Source organism: Anopheles bellator, chromosome 2 (assembly GCF_943735745.2).
Source record: "Anopheles bellator chromosome 2, idAnoBellAS_SP24_06.2, whole genome shotgun sequence".
NCBI classification, from domain to species: domain Eukaryota; kingdom Metazoa; phylum Arthropoda; class Insecta; order Diptera; family Culicidae; genus Anopheles; species Anopheles bellator.
In genome coordinates, this window is record NC_071286.1 from 57,149,002 (window position 1) to 57,176,783 (window position 27,782).

General features: G+C 48.3%; 1 protein-coding gene across 1 annotated transcript in view; it reads left to right on the forward strand.

Moving 5' to 3' along the window:
- Positions 1-27,782, forward strand: part of LOC131207762 (uncharacterized) — an 89,725-nt gene that overhangs the window by 21,484 nt on the left and 40,459 nt on the right. Inside the window, exons 4-5 of the mRNA XM_058200390.1 lie at positions 23,017-23,142; positions 26,428-26,580. Of these exons, the coding sequence (XP_058056373.1) occupies positions 23,017-23,142; positions 26,428-26,580 (279 nt within the window). The remainder of the gene's footprint in view (positions 1-23,016; positions 23,143-26,427; positions 26,581-27,782) is intronic.

Sequence of the window (27,782 nt, forward strand, 5' to 3'; positions counted from 1 at the left end):
TCGGTGGCTTTGGGGATCTCTGTTCGTGAACGAATAACATACCGAAACTCCTCGCACATGGTTCTATTTGAACACTTCCAACACGTTCCGTGCCTCGTGTAGCACCGTCCCAGAATGTGTGTCTTTCATTTTTAATTGTATTTGCTAGCTGCTCTCCCCCGGCATTGCTTCTTGGCTTATCCGCACACCACTGCCTTTGGCACGTTCTGGATCATATAATACCTTCTGGCCGGGTACATCCCTTCTGGAGCTTCCTCTGGGGTTTCTAATCTTTAAACGTGCGCTTGACCTGTGCCGTCCGGTCCGCGATTACCCTATGTTCGCCTTCGTTGCCTCTCCAGCAACTGCTGCCGGAGACGCTGCTGCTTGTTTAGGCTGTGTTGTGGGTTTTTGTAATAAAAAGAATCTGAGAAAGGCCTCTGAAATATTCTTATCTAGCGTGTTGGGCCAGCAGACGTAACAGCCGGGGTCCAGACGCAACAAGGGGTACGAAGAATGACTGAAAACATTCCAGAAACCATCCACCTGCGAAAGGGAGACCAGTATGTGGTGGTATGCTCTTTGCTTCCCACGGCAAAAACCGGCTCTCGGGCGTAGGACTTTGATGGCGGTGTACTTTAAAGATATGCTCACCTCACATTCAGTGGCTACGCTATGAGGCATTGCACCTCGCGTGCTGCAGGTGACTTCCCCATTCTCATCATCCTCTCGTGGCCAACACTAAAATCCAATTTAGCGCACACCGTAGCGACGCTGTTGCGTATGCTTTCAAGGAGCCTAAAAAAATAGAGAAAAATTGTGTAACATCTACTCCAGGAATATGCATCCTTTGAAACGGGAACGGGGCCTAGCTTTTGTGAAGGAACCCTGCGGTTGTTGCTAAGCACGGCAACACGTGTATGTGAAACCTACCCTACTATGGCATGCTCGGTGGTCATTAAGTTGGCGAAATTACTCAGTAGCCCCCATCAAAGGGAGTGTAAATTTGATCATCTCTACGTGTTGGCTCCTCGTTCTCTGACAGCCCAGTGAGGTTCGCCACTGGGAACTAAATATTTCAAACGTTTAAGCGAGTATTCAAATCACATCGGGATTGTTGAAGCATCAGGTGTCGTTTTTACGCGCTAAACGTCCTCCATGTTAATGGTGGTTCTGGTTGAGGCGAACTTGTTGAACATTTCGGGAATTCTCGTTTCTCGCCGAGGAACCGATACACTCGCCGTCACTCGTCGTTAGAACCCGACTCAGAAGTTGCTAAGAAGAAGCTGTCGGACTGACGTATTGCTAACGTCAGTGTTTAGTTGATATTGAACTGGAACTGGGAAATTGTGGACTTTAATTTCCCATTTACTCACGCAGACAGACTGAGCTCGATATTAGGAGTCTTTGCACACTCCATTTCGTGAGCTCTCGAGGAGCATTTCGACCCCCAAAACAAGTCGCAAAAATTTGTTTCGCATTCGCGCACCAGACGCAAGCTCGCCGCCAATCAACGCAAAATAAACGTTGCCCCCTTTCGTAGCGTAGCGCATGGCGGGTTGAATTTAAATTGTGCCTTGAATGGCGTGGTGGTCGCCGTGATTGCGTTGCGCAAGAGCTGGCGAAATTACTGGCGATTTACATCCGCTCTGGCCCGCGACGAAGTTATGTTTCCCGGACACGGGTCACCACGGCTGAGTTGTGGTGCCGCCGAACAGGGACTGGAGTTAGTGTTTCGCTGATAAAAGTTGCTAGATGCAGCGTAGAATTTGGCGACAGAATAATCCAATTAGTCCAATTTCTCACGGAATGCTGTCCGTGATTCGGACTGTCTTGAATAAATATGCAACCTACGTAATGGGGTTGGTTAATGGCCCCTCGAGGCTTCGTTTGCTCGCATTCATCGCTTGGGTTTCTGCGGTTAACATTTCGACACTCGCCCGCTGTTGAACCAGGAATCTCCGTTTTTAGCCGGGCCGCCGTTCGATTCGCGGCTTGCCTCAGCACTGTCGGATTGAACCCGTAGCCCCTCGGATCGGCGTCTTCATTCGCCGCCGTCACTGGGGTTGTCTGGGTTTTTGATAGGCGCTGCAAATCTGTTGACTTGAGCAGTCAATTAGATGAAATATGTTTGCCCTCCGCCCCGGCCGTGACGTGCGAATGGTTCCCGTCAACGCCGCGACTCAGTCTGGGCTGGACTCAGCCAAGCGTGCCTCTTCTCAGCGCGGTTGCGCCTGTTTGACACTCGAGAGAAAACTATGCCGCTGGAGGGGACGAGAGACGTGAGTTCACACGATTTGTTTGCTTTAATGATTCTGTTTCAAATGTAAACCCCGATTTTCTTCTCAAACACCGGTGGCCAGTTCCATTCCTATCATTCTTTGCGCGCTGTCATTGATGAGACCTCTAAAGGTCTTGTTATTTTCATTTAATGCTAAATAGGAATCCTCCGCTGTTGCTTCCCTTTTACGCGGCACATTGGCTGTCTTTTATGATAATGCGGACCACCGTTATTAATGCATTTCTCCCACGTTCCCCCGGCGTCTTGGAAAACCTCCCAGCCTAATGGAGTTGTGCAAGTGGAACCGTAATCCCTAATCCTTAGCTTCTTCGACATTTACTAGGCTGTTCAATAAGTTCTTCGATAAGAAAACACATTTTTATGGCTTAAAATACACTTTATTATTCAGTATTGCCTTCCTGAACATCAATGCACTTTTTTCAAGGAGACTCCAATTTATCAGTTTCTTCGCTGAAGTGAGAAACTGGAAGGGCTTCAAAATACGCTTCCGCAGCTGTTATGACATCATCATTTAATGAAAAATGCTTTCCACGCATGATTTTTTTAGGGTCGGGAAACGGATGGAAGTCGCTTGGGGTAAAATCCATCAATCCAATAATTCGAACCTTGTCCTTGTTCTAAACCTTGTCAAAATTGCCCTGTAACACACTGCATTGTCCTGAAGTAAAGAGATTTTTGTTGCTGTTTTTTGGATGCCCTTCACTTAGATCGCCTTCAAGGCTTGAGCGGCTAAATTTAGCAACCCATGTTTCTACTGTACTAATTGAAGGCGAAGAGTCCTTTTATACTTTCTACACTCGTCCGTAAATTTCTTTTGCTTTTAAACTTTCCAACGATACTTGATTTTTTCCATGGTAAAAATACTGTGAAACGTCGATACTAAATGGCATGGAGACAAAGGATTAATTGACAGTTTGAAATGAAACTTCACATACCGGAACAAAAATAACAAAATAAGAACAAACATAACCAAAAAAATTAGGCTCGTAGCAGCGCCGTCTGTTAACAGACGAACTTATTGAACACACTAGTAAAATGGACAAAAATATGGGGAAGGAGTCTACGCTTATCACCACCACGGTTTCAGTTCGTGTTAATGGCAGTTCCACTCGGCCAGTGTCGCCGGAACTGATCGATGCGACAGGCGCTACATTATTTTAGACGAATTAAGATCTCACAACACGCGGCAAGATCCTTTCCAATCTCTGCTGACGAACGTCGGTCGGTGGGCGTCGTAAAGGCTGAGATTCGGAAATCCATCCCCTGCTCCGGTCCAGTCCAAACTCGTCGAAGATCATTAAGACCGTGGAACGAGAAGAGACCCTCAGCGATGAACCCTCGAGTCATGCCTCGAGGGGGGAATCCTTTTCAACATACATTCGAGTTTAATTGCCATGTCCGAGTGTCCGCGTGTGTGTATCGATATCAAACTGCCATTTTGACCGCCATAAACCCCCCCGTTGTACGGGACGTGCGCCGCGTCTGCCGTCTGAGTGGCGCGAAGATTTTGTAGCACCCTAATTTCACCGGCTCCACGCAAGACACGACCCCACGCAGACTCTCTTTCCCGAAGAGCGGTCTTGAGCATCGATTTTACTTCCTCGAACAAGGTTTCGAATTTCGTCGTGCCCTCTTGTAGGTGCCGCGGTTTTAATCCCATCCGAAATCCGAGACATCCAGGCCCCAAGAAGCAGTGTGTTGCCATCTCGCGGTGGTGTTCCTCGTCAAAAACACATAATGTGTCATCGCCGTTGTTTGTTTCTTGCGCACGCGGGTTGAGAAACGGGGCGCCGTGGCGATACTTCGACCACTTGAGTTAATGATTTATGGGACTCGAAAAATAACAAGAAAAGAAAGACGGTAGCTAAAAAAGTGTTGCCCGTGCGAAGAACCAATGGGTTCGCCCGAAGCACGACGTTTGACGCTCCTTCTAAAGTCGGCGCTGAAAAACGACCCATTTTCCGGGTCTCATAATTGGAGCTTGAATCAGTTTTCTCTTTCTGCTCCACTCCACGGTTCTCTTTTCCCCGCCACAGCCCGTGCTCGTTCGGAAGAAGGAAATTTGGTGGAAATTTTCCGATTCGATGATCAAAAGGCGCTGATGGGTATTCCAAGGCGCGCGCTCGCTGGCCGTATCCGCGATACCCAAATTTTAGATAACAAATAATTGGAACTCCGCCGGGCCCGGTGAGGCCTTTTCCACTTCCAAGCCAAATTACGGCCACATTTCCTTGCCAACTCTCCGCCTACACGATCGGTCGCTGCCCGAAAAAAAAACGGCGCTTGTGTAATTTCATTTTTCGGTCAATTCGCACTTTCTTTCTGCAGGTGGAAAACTCGGTGTCGGTGGAAATTAGCCGGTGTGCGCCGCACCCGTTTAAAGCAGTCCAGTTCGCCGCCAACGGGCGGGTAGATAAAATACTTCCTACACTTTGCACGGGCTGCCGTGGACTTTCGCGGCTTTCTGGAGTTCGTGAAAAGTCGATACGGCGCCAATGGTGGCCTGGGCCGTGCGTATGCACATCCCAGTGCGTGGCCGACGACTGTGTGCGAAAATTGTGAATGTTGTGTCGTTGCGCAATGCTTTGTCCCCGGCGACGGCGCTTATGTGGCGAGTGATTTTGGTGTCCGACTATCGGGAAGGGGCGGATAGCATTAATTATGTGCGCCCTGACTAAGGCTGACGCCCTGACTAAGGCGATCGGTTGGCTTGTTGAGGTCTGTTTGGGTGGTTATACACAAGACCGGACCAATCGAAGCATAACGAAGGTGCTTATTTTCGGCAAATAAAATTTGCAAGCTTTTCGTCCGCGGTTTTCCGAACACGACACCGCGGCCGCATCAAGTTCAGCATCAAGGCGCATTAATCGAACTCCTAGCGAGCTGTCCGTTCGGGCTAATTGAAAAGCATAATCACAGAAACAGAAAAAAAAACAATTTATTTGCCCATTTTGGACTACGCGCACTTAAAAGCCGTAACCCGGGCAAGATAAATCAGTCAAATTAATGGCTCTCATTAAACGATGCAACGTAAATCTGTCACAACCGTTTCCCCAGTTTACGCGAGCGAAGTGGATAAGTTTAATCCTAAAGTTTAATCCAGAGTGCAATTGAGCGGTTCCATGGACGTTTATGTTTTTTATGTGTCCTCCCGTGCCAATTACGTGCAATGTTTTATTCCTTTTAATGAAGAAACGTTTATGATTTTATAATTATATCTTCGTTTCGCTTGACATTTATATGGGCACAGTATTGATGTGGTGGCCACTGGTAACATGCATTTTGTCGCATAAATTGTTTTAATATAGCACATTTAGTATCGGATATTCATGCAAGTTAACTGTCGCTTGTTCACTTTGTTATGGGTCTTGATCAAAGTTTATAAGGAAAATTTTTGTTTAAATTGAAATAATGGGAATTCGTCCAAAGAAATCAGATGTTCATATTGAAATGAAAAATTCTATTAAGTTCAAAGTATGTGCCATCGCTAGATATACATTTCTCCCATCTCTCTGCTAAGTCGTGGATTCCACGTCGAAAAAATTCTTCGTCTTTTGAAATAAACCTTTTGAAAAATTAATGCTTTCTGATGGCTTTTCGATCATTTAATTTCTAATACATGGTTTAAATTGATCGTTTGTTGTAAGTAGCGAACTTAATTTATCATTTCCACCAGGTTTTCACCACACCTTTCTGTCCCATCAGAAAGTGTTATTTTGGAGTCGCTTCGATAAGCATTTGATACGATTCTGTAGCAGTTTTCTTCAGTAGCTAGCAGAAAAGCAATGATCCTCGCAAAATGTTGTTTTCAGACACAAAAGTCGACATGGGCTAAGCTCTTCAAAGATGAGTTCCAAAATAATTTTTTTCTACCCGTACCCATTTTCCTGGTGTTAAAACAAGGCGGTGTTCCCAAAAAAAAAAAACGTTATAAGAAGGACCAAATTGACAGCTACAGCTATCTGTTAAACATTCCGATATCATATTTGTGGACCTGGTATTTACCTAAGAAAGTGAAACGAGACGCTTCCATAATGAGACTCCGTCCGAAGGCAACATCCTCCGATGTGGTCAATCTGCTGTCAATGTTTCTAGTGCTGTTTTTTGATTACTAGTTGCGCTCTGTACAGACGTTCAGAATCCATAATTTCATTTTCCTTGGACAATGTATCTATTTATCGCTTACCGTATCCCTTTTGCATATTCATTCGGTTCGTGTATAAGGATGTCCCTATTCTTTACTTCCCATTTGTTTAGATTAGTTGCAAGCCATTATTGGCATCACTAGCACTCTGCTGCGGTCGGAACGGAACTGTAATGTTTATAGAGACAGCTAAACGAGAAAACTATAAAACAGTAGACACAACAATGGATCGGTTGGGAAACGGTTAATTGAAATATTAGTATGCGCGGACCGCAACCACACACAGTTTGATTGGGCGGCGTGTCCCGTCAATCACACACAACCCGGTGGTGACTCCCGCTTGATATACCGGAAATGTTGTTTAAAGTCATCGCCGCCCGACTCCGCGAAGTTGTTTTTCCAAAATAGGATAAAACAACAACGAGCCTGCCGCGACTAGTCTCTCTGTCTCTCTCATTCTAGTTGGAGACCCTGCGAAACGGTTTGTTGTTTTTACACGTTAGTCTCAACACTTGGCGGATGGAGCGCACCGAATGAAGTTCCTACCGCGCTTCGGCCAAGGACTTCTTACGAGTGTTTGCCGATGGCGGGTGTCGCTCGACACGCGGCTCGTTAATTCAAGTTCAGTGAGCAGTGGTCGCGTGGTCGCGGCTCCCGGCACGACAAGTCCCACGCTTCAAACCCGAACGGTACCGTTCGGTCACTGTTGTTTTTGGACCTTCTGGTTGATTCGATCTCTAACGCCGACTTCCGTTCCGCTCTGGACTCGAATGGCCGGGGTTCCCATTTTTGGGCAGAGACCGGTCTAAGTGGGTGATGCGACGGTTTTCGCTAACTACGCTCCGTGGGCGACAGACGACGACCAGCAGCAAGGCGCCAAAGTTTTCGCTGGGGAACCCTCTATGGATCTGCATAACTTAACGTGTATAGCGGCCCCAGGGCTCCGCGGGCCGGCCGGTGATGATGAGTCGCTTCCGGTTCAAGTCCTGCTAAGTCGGTAACGGATCGAGTTTTTGATCTCGTTCGCCGTTGGCAAACGATAAAATAATGAGGACTTTTTTCGAGGAACACTCCCTTTGCAGGAAGCTGTGTTTCATGGCGGACTGTAGCGGAGCGTGAGACCCGCGAGGATGGAAATTGATTTAACTTTTCCATCCGGTCCTCGGTGTTCGGGCTTTTTACTTCCTTACTTTGGCGGGTTTACTTTTGGAAAGTGATTTTCTGAGCGACGACAGTACGTTCCGGAGCCCGTAAGTCGTCGAAAAAGTAAATCATTTTCGTTGTGCGTCACTTGGGCTGCGAAGCCATGTTGGTGCTTGGCATGGTCCTGTTGCGGTCCTGTACGTCTGGGGTTGGCTGACGGTTGTCACATTCGCCGCGAGCAACGTGGCTTGTTCCGTTTCGTGTTAGCGTGTTTATCTCAATCAATCTGCGCTTCGCTTCGTCGGAACATAAAACGAAAACAGGTTGGTAAGCGGTGGCGACGATGACCACCCACCCTTCCCCATCCGGCTGAATAGCGAGAGGACATGTAGTGGATTTGTCCACTTCATTGGAGTTTATTTTTTGCTCCCTCTCCGACCTTTGACGAGTTTGAGTTGATTTCGCACAAACATCGACTCCCGGATTACGATGACGATTGCACTGAAGCATGTTTGTTTGTTGGTTTTTTCTCTCTGTTAGTCAGAAATTGAAGCCTGTCGATGACGCCGTTTCGCTAAGTCTGTTGGGCGAAAGCTTCACGGAGAGCTAATTACGTGGACAAAGTGACACGCGATTTGTTTGTCTTTCTTGAACGTTTGCCAAACATGACCCAACTGAACGCTACTGAGTAATTGGCGATCGGTTCTCAGAAAATCTTAGAAACGACAGATGATGGAATTAATCAGTCGGTCGGTTTCTCAATACGAAATATCGGTTCAGCCCAAATATTCATTCACCTTAGTTGCTCTGCCACATAAATTTTGAATCTTGAACTTTAAAATCGCAGCGTTGGAAGAGCCAAATTCTTGGAGTGTGTCTGGTTGTGCGATGTAGCGATGGTATTGCGAACATCCAAGATTATTTCAACAGCATACTATTCGTTGCAAAATTGCTGAGGCTTGGCTGAAAGAATATGTGGCTCAGATAGTGTTGCGATTATTTTATTTCAAAAGAGTTGCCTCTTTTGTGCCGTTGCTGCATTTCCCATTGTGCTTTTCGGCGATACAAATCGGCGCATTTTTCCCAAATGAAACAAAAAAATAATAAGAAACTTTCTCATCCTGCCATTGTTGTAGCGGAGAAAATCAATAAAGAGCGAAATTTGAGCCGACGATCATGAGAAAAGGAACCCAACTGCTGGTGCAGGTTCTAGCGTTATATGGACCGCCCTTTCAGCGTCTTGAACGATGGTCCAAACAAAAAAAAACATCACCAAAAAAGTCATTTTTCTTCATTCCGACCACCGACAACACTGTGTTACGCATTGTTATGTTTCGCGATTTTTCATCGCATATTTCATTTTTATTGCAAATTGCACCGGGGACTTTTTACCGGCTGTGCGAACAAGAGTTTTGACGTACGACGGACGGCACGGCAGATTGTGGTGCCTTTTCGCGTCATCGGAGAACTCGGGCGAGGGCAAAGGCCCCAAAAGGTTACGAAATAAATTGTTCCCATTTGTGAGCTGTGCTCCCGGTGTCGGAGGTGGATGTCGGACCTACAAAGCTGGCTTGTTAATCACTACCGAACGACGCGGCCGGCCAGAGTCACCTTTCGGTGGTGTCTGGTCTCGTGGTTAGTGTCTGGTGTGCATTTTGACGCACTACCCGCGGACCAAAACACAGCCAATGCGCGGGATATCCTTAAGGGAAATTCACCCAGTGAGCCATTATGTACAGGCCCGCTTGTCATTGCTTTTTCTAAAAATAATACGAGCTTCTTCGAAGGCCATCGATACGCGGTTCGATCCGTATTCCATCGGACACGTTTGCACACCCGAGCCGTTGCTGCTGACCATTCCCCGATGACTTATGAACTTCCCGAGCGCCGACTCCCGGGGATCGGTCTATTTTCGGTCTCGGACCCGCGCTAGGCGGCCAGTTCCGTTATGGATTTCCCCCGGAGGTGCTACATTCTTCGTTGCAGAGTGCCGTGCATTAATATTGCAACATGCTCGTCGATGAAACCGACGACTGAGCCGAAGACGAAGACGAAGAAGAAGCTATTGCCTTAGGCTCTACGGCTCCAAACCGGCGTTGGAACCGGAAACGGGGCGTACGTAGTCGTCAAGACGTGATGACGTGAGGTTTGCGTGTTCGCGTGTTCGTTAAGCGATTACGAAACTCCCGGAGCGAGACCCGGAGGAGGTGGACGCGTGTCTTGATGCACCTCTCGTCCGGTGGTCTGGTGGTCATCCAGCGGTGCTTCCTGACCGACGACCTCCCTTTCCCAGCAGCAACCTATCAGGTCGTTCGGAGGTCGTCGTTTGGTCAACCGTGACAGTGCATCAAGAAGTAACGGCAGCTGTCTCAACAATTCCCTCGTGCGTCGTGTGTTTAGCCACGACCTGCGAGTGTCGTAATGTGGGTCACACGAAGAAGTCTAGTTCAAAATTAAAAAAATGTTTTGAAGAATTTATCCTCTTTAAAAAAATGTTATCCACCAAAACTCCAACATTTTGTTTGGTTTGGAGTTTTGTACATTCTCCGTAACGAAACGACTTCACCGTGTACAGGGCAGAACATTCTCTCAACGGGGTGTTTGGCGAAGACGACGTCGGTAGCGCTTAATCTTCCTCAACCGGCGCGACATCAGTCTTCCACATACTTGAAGCGCCCGGCTCGAGTGGAACTTTTCGTTGATTTATGAGACCGCTTTGGGGAGAAGCATCGCGCCACGATCATACATTTTTTTTACTTCTGGCTGGCTGAGAGTTCTATAAATCTGTGTTTGTTTGATCTCTGTCAAGTTCCCGTGAGGCCTTTGGTGGGAAGAATTTTAAACAAGATCACGGCACGGCGGCTACCCAACCACAAACCACCGGGGATCCTTTTCTGATAGTTGATGAGACTAATTTTTAAACCTGGGGCAGGATTTCTTCCTCGAAACGGATATCCGCGGAGAAATGGTTACGAAACAACTACGACGAACCCTTGGGGCTTGCGGCGTAAATGTTTGGTCAATCAATTTATTTTGATTAGCACCTCTTGGATACGGGGACCTGCGGACTCTCTGGTCTTTCGGGGGTCTTTGGTGTGGTTGCTCCTTGAAAAGCCGACTGATAATGGTAGCTGTCAAGTGAGATGGTCTTTAACTGTTGGGGCTTACGCACGTTACGGCCACTTGTTTAAATATGGTTGGTTTTTCTGGGGAAAGGTTGTACGCTTTCTTCGTATGCTTTCCGGTGCATTGTGATAAGGCAAACATATCCAGAGACAAGAGGCTGGAACACGCTGGAAGAAAGCGTGTCCAAGATGCAAATGATGGTGGAGGTAATCTTCTCGGAAAGGCGTTTACTTCGAAACAGCAAACGGTTCTCGGCACTCGGTTAAGAGTACATTAAGTTTGGACCTCTCGTCTGCAGAGAGGGCGGTATGCTTCTTGCTTGGTGGGCATTTAAAACGGGGGAAATGAATAGAATAAACATCAGGTCCACACACTGTGTCTTCCCGGGCGCCGAACGAATGACTCGGAGCAATTGGACAAAGATTGTCACGGAGATAAGCTTGGACCCCTCGTTCAGGAGATCCTGGAGCTGGACGGGAACAGGTTTCTTCTGTTGGACGACAATGGTAGTTCGTTCCACAGTTCCCGTTGCACCGTGCCGGGAACAGCTGCGAACGTGGAATCCGATTAACAACTAACTCATTTGGCTTCCGAGTAAGCGACGCGCGTGATGCCCTCCAGAGATCAGCGCCGTGTATTCTGGGGGCGGCCCAACGATCCGAAGAATGCGTTTTCCGCGTTTTAACAAGGACATAGCCCTCCATGTGTCCGACCAACATGTCCGTCCACTGTTTGCAGCGAGCCAAGAGCATCCAGAGAAGGTTTCTTCGCCTGCTTTGCGAGGTCGCCTTCATGTCCGGGGGGTTCTGTCCGACCGAACCGCCTCATAATCTGATGCCCGCCGCGACAGGCATCGACGAGGAATTTAAAAGCTCCGTAGATCCGAAACTACGATCCGCGCTGTCCCACTGTGGTCTGGAGTCTGGATCGACCCAAGTTTGCCCGTCCGGACTCCAGTCGTCCGGGCACAGCTCTCGGTTGCGAAGATTGTATCTCCCAATCTTTACCGTTCACCATTCGTCCGCAGCTGGCTGGCTGGTGTGGTATTTGCTTGCGGTTCTGGCCGAGACCTGTCGCCTTTCTCCCGCTCGCTGGCCGGTGCACTGTTGGGACAGCTTGCTCGAAGTGATAAGACCCTTCACTTGCAGCGCGCCAGGCCGTACAGTTGCTGGCTGATGTCGGTGGAAATGGCTGGCGGGGGTCTTGGAGACTCGGAAAGTGCAAGGCTTCGTACATTTCACGAACATGTCCGCCGCGGGGTCTTGGGTCTTTTTTGCAACACACTTGCACCGGCCGAACTTGTGTGTGGTGTGGTGTGCATACAGACGTGGTCAGGTTTTTCGAAGCTCTTCGGAGTGAACTTGATGCATGGCCGCAGGGCAGTTTGGGACTTTCATAACATAATTATCGATCACCGGTCCCGTTTGCTTAAGGGCGGGCTGTGTGCTGCCAAGGCCGATTGCAGGCGGTATCTATGAAATGATATTTCTGCTCTCAGCTTGTACCATAACGTGGACTTAGCGGTGACACGTGTCCGGAGAGTCGAATGGCCAATCTGCATGGGCTAACATTTAACGAAATAATACATACGTTAATTGCACTTTTGGCTTGTGACCAACCAGGTGTCGATTCTCTCTTATTTCAGTATTGTGTTTTGTTGTTTTGTTACAAGAGCTTTTTTGTGACTATGTTGAGTTTGTTCAATCAAGCGTTCTCGGTATATGACATTCGAGGCTTGCAACGAAGAATCGATTTCAACAAGGCATACTCAGCATAGACTGTAAATATTATGTAAAATTGTTATAAAAAATTATGTAATTTTCAAACAAGTTAGTGGTTTGTTCCCATTGATGGTGCTTGAAGTGTTTCCGCAGGAACACCGCACACATGTATCAGGTCGTGGATTCCACGTCGAAAGAATTCTTCGTCCTTTGAGGCAATCCGTATAGTCATCCAATTTTCAACTTCATCGTAGGAATCGAAGTACTTCTCAGTCAATGCGTATCCTATCGATGAAAATAGATGATAATCGGATGGGACCAAGTCTGGTGAATACGGTGGGTAGGGTAGAAGTTCCCAACCAAGTGCTTTAGTTGTAACTCGAACCAGTTTTACTTTGCTTCCAGGCGTATTGTCATGGAGCAAAGTTACCTTACCATGTCTTGTGGCCCATTCTGGTCACTTTCCATCCCCAATCACGAGCTGATGAAGAAATGGCTTCCTTTTGTGCCTGTCGACCAGAACTTCACTTGGTTTTTCGGTTTTTGCTGTCATTCGATCAGTTCATTTTTCAATCTTCTGGATCTTTCCCAGGGCCTTCAAACGTAGGGATATGGCGTATTGGGACACATTTAGTTGATCCGCGAATTGTTGTTGCGTTTGCGTGTCATTTTCGTCAAAAAAGTCTTGTAGTTCAGCGTCCTTGAATTTTTTTGGAGTCTTCCGACGCTTTTTGTTTGTCAAGTCACAATTGCTATGTTTAAATTGAGGAGAACCCAATTGACACCTATCAGTTTACACAATCCACGTTCGTAGGGTTAGACCTGACAGATTTACTGCATCTACTAATTTTATGGCGTGCGTGTGAAGCGATCTGACGGAGTCGATAAATTTAAGTAACAAAACATTCGCACTTTTAAATTTCCACTTTCCACGCGTGCCGACTTGTCGCACCGACAGCATTTGCTAAATTTATCTCACAGCCTCGAGGTGTCAGCATTAAACCGGGGCGAGAAGATCATGGCCACGGGAGAGAGCTGTTGTCGTCAGCTGCGATGGCATTAACGGTTATTGATTCGCCTTCTTGCCCGTTCCTTGTTTGTGGTTCGTGCCAAAATATCTCGCGAAGAGTTATGGTGTTTGGCACACCATATTTTGTCTGGCATCGCTCGCTCGGTGGGCTTAGAAGGGAGTTCCATTATTGTGAGCCTGAGTTGCCCGAAATGTAAAGCCAATCTAAATATGTGCCAAAAGGAGGGCACCACCGAAGAGGCGTCTTCTGGACTCATCGCCGGCGTTGCGTGGTGTTCGGCTATTGGTCGATTAATCTTCGGCAAAGTCCGAGTGTTCCAAGAAACGGTTGGCGCCATCGTCCAGAAGAAGGAAGTAAAGCATGAGGATGATTCACCGGAAGGCTGCCACTATTGGACACTGATTTGTGTTGGGATTAGCCGTGAGGGTCGGACCTTTCCGTCGAGCGCGTTCAGTGCCCCGGGTAAAGTATGCCCCTGTCCGCCATTAAACGACGATTATGATACCGACGGGTGCCTCTGCCACATCCAGGGTTTATGGAGAAAAAGAAAACGATGATGCTGGTTTCTTGCGAGAGACGATGCGTCAGGCTCCAGGCTGATCGTGTGTGCTGCTGCAGCTGTAGACACGTGCTCCGGCTCGTGACTAATTTGTGAATTTAGAACGGTGTGTTAGTCACGAGATATTTTTGTGCGACTGGTGAATCTGTACCGGTATAACTGGTCAACTCATTTTTAGATTCCAAACCAACAGAGAAAGTAACTGATGAGTAATGAGTAGAACACTTACATCGGTAAAGTGTTTGACAATTTACAACATTTAAACTTGTCGAATGATTGCATCGCGTTGTGCGGCAGCAAATTGCAACTCCCGCTAGCCAACTGACCAGAGAAGAGAGGTACATAAAATGTTTATTGCATTGTGATAGGAGCGATGGCCATAAATTTTTATTTGAGCTTTTTCGGACCCCCGTGGACCAGCCCGATGCGCATTAACAACAGCACAGGCAGCGCGATCGGGGACTCTTCCATCCTATCCGGCAGCGTTTAATGAGCAGTTGCATTGCAGTTTGGTGATTTTTCGCCCTACGATAATGAATATTAATGCCAGCAGTTGTTGGTGCTAATTTTTGTGTGTTGCCGATCGCTGATAGTTTGTTGGAAGCCGAGCTGTCCATCGGGATTTATTAAAGAGTACTGTGTGCTGATTGAAGAGAAGAGTGTCAAGCCAATTAGATATTCAATTTATTTAATCTCGACAGATTGGGGAAGACTTTAATGCGGGGCAGACATACGGTTGATTGCACGTAGCGGTTAAAAATTAAATTAAATTTTCCGTTTTTGGTGTCACCCCTTTCGGAGAGTTGTACAATATGCAGTGGCATCATAAAGTTCTCAAACATCATGTTTTATTACACAGAAAGGTAGATGAAGTTTTAAGTACAGGAAATTGATTGTAAAAACAAAATAAAAAAACTGTTTTGGAAAATAATAAATTATTTGCGAAAATCCTGGAACAGCACGACAAAATTTCAATTGAAACGGTGCTCGATTCTTTGCGAAGGCAACGAAATGACGTACACCGTGCGTCGAGTATGAGTTCGGAGCCTGTACGTAACATCCGTAATCTATTTGGCGAAACCGAAAAAAAGGAAAATGCAGAAAACTTGACAACAAGCATTTCCACACAAGTGGTTGCCATAAGCGCACCGGCGTCCTGTTGTCGCCGGTTGGGGTCGGCCGTCGAGCAGAGGTGGAAAGCAGATTATGAGATGGAAAAATGACTGCTGCTGAACTGAACGGGGAGAAGCAATCATCTTTCTGCCCGGTGCAGCAATGGCTTCGTTCGCCTGGCCGCGTGAGAGACGATTGGCGGCATTTGTCGGACGGATGTGAAGAAGGAACCTGTCCCAATCGCGGCTCCGTGCGCAAACGGTCGTCACCGTCGTGTCGTTGTGGTGTGCTGAAAATAGCACACCACACATCCCGAAATTCGTCACGCGATCCTCCACTCGAGAGGGGCCGCGGTCGCGGCTAGGTTCTATAAATGTGAGACCATTTCCCTCACACACGCCAGATACCCGGCCCGGTCTTCAGTGGCCCGGTGGGGTCCCTCTGGAGTTCGAGGCGGCCGGGGGAGCGCTGGAGTGAAAACTCTGTGAAAATGAGAGGAAAAAGTGAGCAGTCGGACGCGAATCAGCTGAAAGCGACAAACGATGCCGCAGCTCCGTTCGGTTTTCGTTCGATTGTCAACATCGTGCGCGCCGTTTTGGGCCGCGCACTGAAAATAAATCAATTTCTTCGAACGATCGTTTTCTCCGTTCGCTTCTGCCCGGTTTTCGAGTGTCGGAAAAATTGTTTTCATCTCCTTTTTTTGTACATTGCTTGATGCTCCACTTAGCAGGGCCAGGGCATTGTATTTGGGACGCACAAAGTCTTATTGAGTAACAGGCCACACTCTTCTTGATAGTCTGGGCGGTGACCGAGAGGATGTTGCTTGATCGTTGGGCGGCTAATATTGCATGGCCACCAACCGACAACCAAGCCGGCAAAAGAATTAGGTTAGATGAGTATCAGAAAATAAGCCGGCAGTGAGTGAGCAGCTTTATGTTTTTCGGTGCGTTAGGTCAACCACCGGCGAGCGACATACATTAGAGCAAAATAGAACGGAATGGATCATCATCGTGAGGGCCCATTACGTATGGGGTTTTCCCACCGCGCTTCGGAAAGGTGATACCGAAAAGCAATGGCTCATTGCGTGAAAAGCCATTTTTCTAGATCGGAACATGTGTCGGAATCGCTGGTGAGCGAATTGACCCATTTTCCTGTCGACGACAATAGTTTGAGGAAAATCGAAGAATTGCGAATCGAATCGAATGGTTAATCCTTAGCTGCTGGCCTATGCTCTGAATATTAACATGGCGATCAACTTTGATTATTTCTGTGATTTTATCGACATTTTCGGCGACGGGAATGCCTGGGCGAGGTGCATCTCTAACATCGAAAATAGCTGAAACGGGTCGACGAAAATAAAATTTATCGTAACTAGCTGTTGCAGTATCAGCGCCATAAACAGCATGCAAAATTTCAGCGGTCTCGAATTTTCGCATTTGTTGAAGAATATCTTTCAAATGTGCCAAATTTTCCCTTTGGTGACGTCCATTGTTAACACACGAACGAATGAAACAAACAAGAAAGAGTGAATGAAGTGAATGAATTTTTGAGTGTGATGCTTTAAAAAGAGCATGAACTTGAAACTGTACGATTGATACTTCACGAGATTTCACTAAAGCCATCTTCCGAGAAAATAATGGATTAGACTTGTGTTCCAGAAGGATTTTTAAAAAGTTCATTTAAAAAGCAAATTTATTGATCAAAAAAACATAAAACGAATTTAAAGAAACACTACACAAACCGTTCAATAATGCCAACATTTTATGCAAATATGGTGCCCAGCGAACTGTCGTTGAAAAGCTTCTTGGCCACTCGATGGACGTATCCCTACAACAGCCTATCATATTCTTCCACAGTGACTGGTAATGCGATTGGCGGATCCACCACAAAGCTAATCGCCTTGTGCTTGATTCCCAGCGGTGTTCCATCAATGAAATGGCGAGAGTCTCTCGTGTGCTGCCTTGCATCATCGCCCGCAATGCCCGGGCCAGTGGCATTTTACGAGATAATTAGCTCAGAAGTTGGTCTTCAGGCGGTCGTTGCCGAAAATGGGCACACGTTAGGTGGAAGGAACCAATCACTTAGCCACTTTCGGAACCCGCGTCTGTGCCGTGTTTGATGTGTGTTCGATAATTAACGATCGCGTAAAGTGACAACAACACATTCCACGAGTTGCGTGCTTCCTGAGACTCGATCCGGATTCTACGAAAAGCCGCGCAGGTTCCGCGCTACATAGGCTGAGATCGGCTTGCGTGTCGGCAAAGAGGCGTTTTAGAGAGACAGAGTGTTGAAGCCATCGGATGTCGTCGCGTAAAAGGCTGCTGACTAATTAGCGCGCCAATCGGGCACAGCATCCGGCCCGCAGCCCGGCACGTTTCATTGGCACATATACGCCAGCCGTAGCAGCAGCAACAGCAACATGAAGCGTGGAGAGGTCGTCACCTCGGGGAAAAGTGTGTGACAACAACTTTCCGGGCGATCGGCTGAGCTCCCTTCGTTCGGAGGATCAATGGTGGTGGCAGCAGCAGCAGTAGTAACAGCAGTCGAGTACGGGGCTTCAGACATCACCTCCATTAGCCGGTCGGTGTCGGTTCGATTCCCATCGCCGGCAGCAACGGGCAGAGAAGAACCGAACGGAGTTTTGTAGTGTCTAGAGAGAGAGAGTAGGACGATCATGGGAGCGCACGGTTCGAAGGAGAAGCTGAGCAGGTCCGCCTCGGAGCGTTTCGTTCACACGCAGGTTATCGAGCGGGAACGGTTCGGAAGCTTCGGGAAGCGCAGCCGTGGAGGTAAGTGTCTAGTACTCAGCGGAACGGAAGGAAGGATGTGGTTCGTGTTCCCAGACGTGTGTGTCCAGGAGGGCGGGCGATGTCGTAAAAAGCCGGACGGAAAGCTGAAACCCTTTTCCAACCACCACGAAAGGGGGAAATGTTTTTCCGGTGAAAATTTGCATACAAAACAATTGGCCGGAAAACTGCTGATAAATTCTACATTCGCTTGGAAAGGCCGCCTTTGCCTTTCTCTTTCACTGCCGGCCAATTCTGTTTCCGTTTTTTTACTGTAGTACTTTGTAAACGGGAGGGCTTTAATTCGATTGTTATGGTCGCGCCGGCCCTCGGGGGCCTTGGATGGGTTCCTGAGCCGGTCGGAGGGACAACAACGTGTGTATGTTGTGCAAATTGTTTCAATGATTTATGTTGGTTTGCGGTGGCGAAACTTTCGCGCACACTGTGTGCTCTCTAAGCCTGCTCGTTAGTGACCCGTTGGGTTGAACAAATAGATTAAGGTACTTTGGTTAATAGATTCATTGATGGGTATTCAGGTTTCATTCATTGGCACGTATCGAAAATTACCGTTTGTGACGTTTAAACATGGTCAAACACTGCCCAGAATCATCAAGACGTTCTTGCTTTTGGTCAATAGTGAGCAAACGCAAGTAAAGACTTTGGATGGAGGTTTTTCATAGTCAAATGTTCATGCAATACAAAGCCAACACCTAACTCACAGAACTTCTCTTTTCGATCATTTAAATCGATTTAGATGATTTTTTATGTTTCCCAGTGTCTCTGTCTCACTTAGACGTACAAACGTTTTGTTGTTATTTCATTGTTATTTAATGGAACGGACTCCTTATAGAATTTTCAAGCCTTTGCTTCGCTTGATCCTTTAATTTGAAAATGACAAAAGTAGCGTCACTTTTAACACATTAACTCACAAACTTATGAGTAAAATATTATGACATTTTAACAGCTTCCCTTTGAAGGTTAGTAGTAACTGAGTACTAACTAAGCGCATATGTTAGTGGAAATCAGCGAGATGGCTTATTAATATACTCAAAAATGGCTTGCTGGATGGCTTATCATGATTAACTAAAAAATATGTTTTTAATAAAATACTTTTTATCATTTTATCATAAAGTTTAACTTTTTTGCACATTTTGGGCAATAATTTTACGAATGTTATTTTGCAAATGCTCCAAAATTGCAGTCTTGTCAGCATAAAAACGATGTTTTGCTTAATCCCCCAAGAAAAAGTCTTTTAAGCCCATATCTTCAATTGTAGGCCAAATTAAATTTGTTTCCATCTGTCGGTATCGCTATGAATTGACGGTAGAAGTGATCCCTTCTTCGTTTTCGGAAAAATACGATCCCATGACGCTGCCAGCCCTTAATGCGCATCATTTAGTCACCTTTTCTGGATATTACGGCCTTTCTTCAATCGTTTGAAGAGTCGTTGAATAAAATTTTGATTGAAACGTATTTACGTTCCCCTCTTTTGCAGTAAGTTTGAATAATTTTTACACGTTATTTTGTTGTTGAGCGATTTATTTTCTAACATGACAGACATTTAACTAAAGGTGTTAAACGTGGATTGACAGATATATTCAAAACCTGTAAAGTGCCAGTGCCCCGTAATTTCGAAACTACAAAATGGATAACACCCTGTGCACATCATGGCTTAATAATTTAAAAAAATGCCAACCGAATTTATGAGACGCTCTTTCAAACAATCCCTCCAAAAGACGGTCTACTTGCCTGCTATCGAAGTGAAAAGTGCTCCAGTTGCATAGAAATTAACACGCGCCCAGGGTGCAGTGGATGGCGCAAAACCCAGACGCCCCACAATCAAAGGTGTGAAAATGCAGCATTCAAATTTCATTCACTTTGCGCCGGGCTGTAGCTGGCTGGTTGGCTGCAACATAGAAACGGTGATGACCGGTGCCGCTAGTGTCTGTTCGAGTTGGAAATAAAGCAGACGCACAAAACCGGCCGGCATCAGCCAGTGCCGGGCGAGCTGCATGTTTGCACAAAACTGCACCGTCTTAGATACCGTGTGCGATTGGAAGAGTGGATCCCGCCCCTGACGGTGTGCACGACGGGTGGTGGTTTAATCAACTCAATTATGCAAATTTATTTCCAGCCAATTTGGACCACCTTCGAATGGGGTGGCGTTATTGAAAGATAGCTTACTTCGCTCGCTGCGAGGGCCGCGGCTTGTGTCTTGTCAATTCCCGACACCTGTGTTCAGTGGTTCGTTTTTTGCGTTTATCTAACAACATAAGACAAACCCGCACCCGTTCGTGGATCCTTTTACCAGACCACTTCCCAAAGCGGACGAGAAGTGATAGCTGCGCCTCATTATTAGGCATATGATGGGGCTACTTTCACCGGACCCGGGCGGGAGTTGGTGGTGTGAATGATCGGATAGTGAGACCGTTTTTGCCACCAACTTCAAATGCATTAGCACTCCACGTATGGAGAACATGTTTCAATCCGTTTTTTGTCTGTTCCGTTTGGTGTTTGTTTGGAATGTATCTACTACGTTTCTTGATGTCTTGTTCCTTTGAAGAACTAGTCGAGGGGTGTTTTGGTAAAGTAAATCGTAAATCAACTAATTGGACTCCAAGAGTCACTCAGACTGGAAGTGTGCGCCCTTTTCCCACCAGAGTACACCAATAGCACTCTCGCAGAATCTGTGTCACTCAGCACCGGAGATATCAACTTTCGAACCACGAAACCCATCTAACCACCAGATCTGTCTGTCTCATCGCCACCGACGCGCGCTGTATGCAGATTAGCAATTAAAGTGAAACCGTGGCATCTTCACGCGGTCCGAGGCCATAAGTAGTAGCTGCCGTGGGTGGGCATAATTGGCGGCTTCAAAATGCACTTGCAAGCTGCACACCTCAAACAGGCGGCTTTCATGACGTAGGCTTGCTTGCTGTAAGACAGGGGGGTATCCCCTCCAATGTTCCATGCAAATTACTGGAGGAAGCCGCCGACACTAACGACTTTGGCGTCGTTTCTATTCCCCGAAGATGATAAGTCTTTTCAGGTCTTTTTTCGGTATCATCACCACTTGCGACCGCGAAGCGCCCAATTTGCAAGTCGGATCTCTGACTTCCAATCGCCACAATGGCGGTGGTGATCGTGGACGGTGTGGACTACTCCACTTCTTGAGACCCGCCTTGCCCAGTGAGTCGACTACGTCTCGGCCACGACTTTCCTCCAGACGTGGGCTCCCCAAATGGGCTGAGGTTTCTCTAATGGTATGTTGATAAATATTAATCAACCCTGGGTTACACTAGGTTAACCAGCGGGAGAGTGCCCCATACGTGGCGTTTGTTAGGGTGTTTAATTACCCGAGTTCTCTGTTCCACTTTTGCCGGTGCGTTTGGCTGTGCCAAGGTGACGATTTCCGGAACAATGGGGCGCTGAATTGAAATGTGTACATATTTTCGACCTGAAATTCCCCATCGCCACCGACGTGCAGATGTCGCCACTTTTCGTCCCCGGAGCGTGCCTCTGACCCGCTTTTCCCCCCCGGCGGGGTGGAATAAACTAGAATTGCATTAACGCTCATTAAAGTGCAGTTTCTCAAATTTGTTGCCTTGTGAGCCGAAGGGTAACGGTGTCTCTTGCGGGTCAGTTTCTGTGGAACGCCGACAGCACCACCAGGTCCCCAGGTCCAGGTCAAATCTGTTGCCGATTCGATGCGCCCTCCTCGGTCCAGCTCCAGCTCCTCGACCAGGTCTGGTCCACCAGTACCCATGTCGGAAGCCGGAGATGACCTGGCTGAAGATCGTTTCTACACAGAGCTCCGGACCGGACCGGGGCTCCAATACCACACCGTATAATAAGCTTGTTATTTATTGTGCTTAACTGAGGGGTGGTTCCCTTGTTCCCACTTTTCTAATCAACCACGAACCGCCGGTGTAGTTACGGGGTTACGTTTATTCGATCTCTACACACTCTGTTGCTGGTCGTCGAGATTGCGTCGGTGGCCGATCACCACCACCGGATTGGCGACTGGAGTCTCTGTCGAGTCTTGGCGAAGGCGTACAGCGCGAGAAGGTGTACCACCGGACTTGGCGCGCATATGGAGCTGTCAGAGGGTGCCTGCTAATAGAGAGGCAAGTCACATACTGATTGTGGACCACTTGCAACCCGACTTCCATCCGGTGGTTCCGGAGCTGCGGGGGGATTGGAAAGTGTTCGGCGCTCTCTGCGCCCTTGCGACACGTTAACTGATTTCAATGTGACTCTCAATGTTGGGGGTTAATTTTTTAGTCCAACCGAACCGGGGGCCGCCGGTGTGTTTGGGTGTAAATTGTAGTTCAAACAGTGTACGCGGGGTCTCTCGTGAGTGGAGGTGGCGGACTCGTTTGCATCGCTGGACGCCTCCATATGGCCGTGGCCGCGCGGTCTTGCTGATGGAATTCTTGACATAACCTCAAATCGGGCGGCCCTATACGCACCTCTGCAACCGACGATCACTTCAGGGACGCTCTCGATCGTCAGTAAATTGGGTGGTTATTTGCGTCCCTGCTCCCTGAGCCTCGGTGCCGAGATTGGTGGGCCCAGGTGCTGTCTCGCGGGTACGAATTAGATTGAGGTTAGGGCACGAAGAAGCCTAGAAGCTCGGCGGCTCGATGGCCCTTGCTGCTGCTGGGTGGGTGACTATAAAGTGAAAGGACGGAAAGGACGGATTCGCGGAATGGACCCGTCCTGCTGCGGGTGTGACACGCGTTGGCGAGGGGAGGGCAATAAATTTTGCCAACAAGAGAAAAGTCGACAACACAATAGGGCGCGCGCGCGGTTTTGCAAAAGATGGTCGTTCGATTACCCTTCCGCGAGCCACAATTATGCTAATGCGGGGATGATCAATCCGCGAAAGGTGGGGACCTCTGCCTTGTGGGATCCGTTTATCTGATGGACAGTAAAGACCCCCAACACGATTGGAGGATGGAGGGCCAACAATGGGGGCCCACAAATTATGATTATTATACCCAGAGTCGGTGGGCAGAAACTTGTGTACTTTTCGACATTTCTTTCGGAAATTGCTGAAATATTTCATTTTCCATTCTCTTTCCCTCTCTGTATCTCTCTGTTGCGTAGGACCGGCCAAAAAGCGAGATGTGCGCACAATCAATTCTTCATCCAGCGACCTGGGGCCGCCACCGTCCAAGACGAACGGGACCCAGACGACGCGCAGCAGCGCAGCTCGGGTGGCGGCGGTTTTGCGTAAGTAGCGCGTTCCCAGCGGTACACGTCCCTCAAGTCCCTCTCTCGGTGGTCTATCTCTGCAGGTTAGAGCTTCTGGTTGCGAACTGGCTAGGTGTGTCGAGAGATCCGCGGAAGGTTCCCTCCATCAACACTACTGCCATCATCGTTGCTGGCATGCGTTTTGTTCAGCACCGTCGTCGGGTATTCATAAACTCATTTCCTGGAGCTTTCCTGGACCTGGAGCGCGGTGCAATCGTTTTTCATAAATTAGTCTTCTCGGCCGTTCTCGGGAAGCCGGGACGTGGACGGGGGCGCTCCGGTCACCAGTCCGGCTGGCCAGCCAGGCATATCGGGCCGGTTTAATCTACAGCGAGACGTTGTTATGTTGGCCACACTGGAGTGTGGAGGGCTAAGCAGCAGCAAATTTGCATACCGCCGCCATCCGCGACCGGCGAGCAATCGGCGAGGGAGCGAGCGAGAGCCCGCCCGACCTACAGCAACACGAAGGCCAACCAGTTTTTGCTTCTCATGCTGGCGGCGCCCGCAAGGAACACAAAGGATAACGAATAAATAAATACCACCCGCTGCTGTTGCAGGCTGGGTGGCTGGCTGGGTGGCTGCACCGTGCGCGCCCCAACAGGACCCCGGCTCGGGCGGGAGAATCGCGAGACGGCGGGCGACGAGAGAGGTTAAACGCTGGGGCGCATTACTTTATGCTTCGTCCGGTTTCGCTCATACTTGCGCCGACCGGCACAATCGTTGCGTTGCGGGTCCGACAAAAGAGAGAAGGGGGCCATAATGTTGGCCTCGTCCAATGTCGTCTCCCGCGAGCCTCTCGGGATCATCTTCCCAGCCAGTTCCGTTAGCTCTCGGTCAGTTGGTCGTTAGCTCGGTGCGCATTTCACGCTCGACGGCCTCGCTCCATGGGGTCTTCTTGGCCGGTTCTTCTCCGGTATCCGGTTCTATGCTTCCCGTCACCGGACGTTATGCAGCTCAGCACAAGGCACGGCTCAGCAAAATAGCCACCGTGCTGCTGTCGAATGACCAACCTAGAAGGTGGCAACGAAAGGAGTACATTCTTCAATTGATTCTACTTGTCATAACGTGTAACGTACCCCTTCAGTAGCGCGGGCCGCTGATGGTCTGGTGTCTTGTCCAATGAAAACGAGGATCTTGTTTGTTCCTCTATCACTTTTTCTCTTTGTAGTGCAACGTTTACCCCAAGCAATGCACCACCGTCATGCAACAGCTCTCCGGATTGCCCTGAGAAAGGGGTTAGGTCACTTTAAAGGCAGGCAAAGAAGATGAAATGAAGACGATACACCGCTCTTTTGTTGTTCGGGTTGTGACGTGCATCCATTACCTTGCACCGCGGGGAATGAATGGACTCTCTCTGCACTGAGGGAACTGCAACGTCTTGCATAATCATTTTTCTTCTACCTTTTGAGAACTTGAAACATACCAAGAGAAGCACGGAAATTCCCGGGAGCTATTCGGCGTAGTTCACGGGTCTGTTGGAGATCGTAAAGTGCATCGTAATGCTCTTGTAGGGGTAATGTTTATCAAACTCTCAGAATATTAAAGCTCACTCATTTTGACGGTGTGCCCTTGAGTGCACTACTTTAACTCAGTATCGGATGGGAGCTCTATTGAGACAGATGTCTTATGGTCCGTGTAAACCGCGGCTTCGTGGTCCATGACGTGAAATCGAAAACATGAAATGCTAATGATAGCACACGTCTCCTTCTATCTACATCAACCCGGCCGCCGTACGATTGAGGCAACCTGTTTCGTTCCACCGGACCAGAAGTGGTTTCGAACCGCCATCAACGAGAGGTACAGGTTGTTCAGTTGCATCGCTGCCGCTGCACCGGAACTGTGAATGAAACGGTGCGCCCCGACTATGGTTCCTTCGCGTGTATGGCAACTGTTGTCTTTGCCGTGCCGGGCTGGTAAGCGGTATCAGGTTGCCGGAGACACCGGTGATTTGACCAACAAAACCCTTTGAGCAAACAGACCTGTTCGGGAGAGGCATGTAATTTATTCATGATTCGATTTCCATCCCCCCACCGCGGGCATCCCCCGGGAGTCTGGTTCGTCCCCGTTCTTTCCAGTTCTGCTTCCACTATCTGTTTGGAAAGTACTCCAGACTGCGCGCAAGGTAATTTCCCGTTCGTGTCCGGTAACAGGACGTCTCGGCCAAAGGTGCTTGAGACTGGAGGCTGTCCAGCGGGGACCGATTTTCTGCCCATTTTAGTTGTTTGTTCAGGCTGGCTGGGGGAGGTCTTACGGGTGTTGTCTGTACTGCTATTGAACGGTGCAGCGTCTCGGATCGTTAGAAGAGGATCTTCGGTAACCACCGGAGAGCCGGGGTAGAAGAGAGTCTCATTTGTCGGTAAGGATGTTGACTGCAGTTTCCCGGTACGGGAATGTAAACCATGCCGCTGTCCCGGTCCACACGGCAGCAGCAGTGGTTGATAACGGCAGCGTTCCGATGCCCATTCCGTTCCGGCCTGTCGACACCGCGGCGGTAATTGGGTTTGCTTGGGCGGCTCACTCACCGTATGATGATTGCCGATGGTTCCGATGGCGGAGAAAACGAGATTCGATCTTGGCCCAGATTCGATACCGAAGGGGGTTCCTTCTAATCGTCGTGCGGTCCTTGCGGACCATACCCCGGGTGGAATAGGATTACGATGTTGACGACACACCTTGGCAGAGTTTTTAAAACATTCCAGTTTCGAGTCTCGAAGTCTCGGCGAAGCAATTCCGGCAGCAACTCCCATGGGGTGAATTCACTTTATGTGATCTTAGAATGATTCATTCCTGGAAACTAAGACGGAAAACTAAACTATTTTCATTGGCATTCTGCTCAACTGCCTCTGCGGCGGATGTGCCGAGCAATAAATCCAAAGCCTGGAAATCTGCTTTTCCACTCCGGTTTGTTCTCGAGAAATAACAAGCTCAGAAAGTTTCTGCCACCGAAACCGGAATATGCTACGGATTTATGCACTTCAAACCATATTTCGGGTGCCTTCTGAAAGAGCTGCTACGCAATTTGATTCGTAAAATCCCTTCTTCCCGAGGAGGGCCACCGGAAATCCTGCGCAACCCAACGGGAAAAACGGAGCACGAACTGGAGCAGTGTTCGAGCAGCCGGTACGATGCGGGAAACCCCTAAATGTAGACAATCGGTTTCGCAGCAGACCCGTTCACTTCAAACGAACGAACTTCCGAACCAGTGCACGCGTGCATCTCGTGTCTAATGTATTCCGTTTCCGATTTGCTCTCTCTACTCCGCAGAGAAACGTATATCGCCCAGCCTGACGAGTAGCGCTTCAATTCCGCTGGTTCCGGAGCAACTGAAAGCATCACCGCCCTCGAAGCGGAATCTGCTGCTAAAGCGTAGCGGCACGGCGAACAACGGGACGCTGCCAGTCAAGACACCGCTAAAAGGTAGGTGCGCCCCGATGTATGCAATGCGCTGTGCATTCGAACGAAAGTCGGCAAAATCTACACTGTTAGGCAGAAGTTTGTGGACGAATAGAGGAATAGCATTCCAAATTGTACAAACTGCTCGCTTCCGTTGGTATTTGTTTATCACCGTCTTATCAATCAAGCTTTGCTTTGTGGTTTGACAGGAAACGGAACTGAAACCATCAATCACACTCACTTTCATTTCCCGGGTGCCGATTATGGTCATTCGTCATTCGTCATTTTCGGACCATCGGAGCGAATTATAAGACAGAGACACACGATAGCAGCACGCCATAACTGCACGTGTCGTTACTTCATTTGTCTCCAGCTCTTGTTGGACAATATTATAAGACGTCATAATCGATCCGAAATCATGCAATAGATAGTTGTACCACGGGAGCGACCTATCATCGGGGGAAAAGATGAATTGATAGTGCCTTGCGTAACACACGGTAGCACGCGGCCAGCCAGACGGTCGTAAAACCGACAGCCGAGTGGAAAATAACCCAAAACTATTTATTGGTGGGAAAAAGTCTGGCTTTGGTTAATACTCTTCAATTTTCGCTTTCCTCCGTTCGACCGGCCGGAGACCAATGATGAAACAATTGGTTCATCGGAAACGCGCCGCGACAATAGTCTGTTGCTCCACAGCAGTCCAGCAGCAGCACAGCAGATCACCGATTGACCAACTCGACCGATCCGTGCTCCGGGCTTCGAGCTCCGGGCTCCGGGCTCCGGGCTGATTTATTGTTTGGCGGTGGTGAGGTGGGTTCGGACTCATCCCACCCACTCGGGGAGGCCCATTCCAGATGAGTGATTGTGAAAGTTGAGCGCAAAAAACCGAAACATTCAAGCATGACCCCCGAAGGGGTTGCAGAAATTGAACGAAACTACTACCCAGCCAGTGCCTCTACTTGATACTGGGAATAATGGGGCGGTTTCGTGGAGAAAATTGAGGTTTTCTCCGACCAATGGGAGGCGGTATCATCACGGAATGGTCATTGCGGCCGACTTCTTGTTGCACATGCAGCACCAAATATTTGTTGAATTTAATTATCAGTGCCATTATTTATACCACTCTCGCGCGCAAGCCACACTGTCGTGCCGCGCCACGGCAAATGTTAATTTTATTTTTATGCGCCTTGCTTTCGGTTTCATTTTGTGCGCTGTCGCTGGATTTT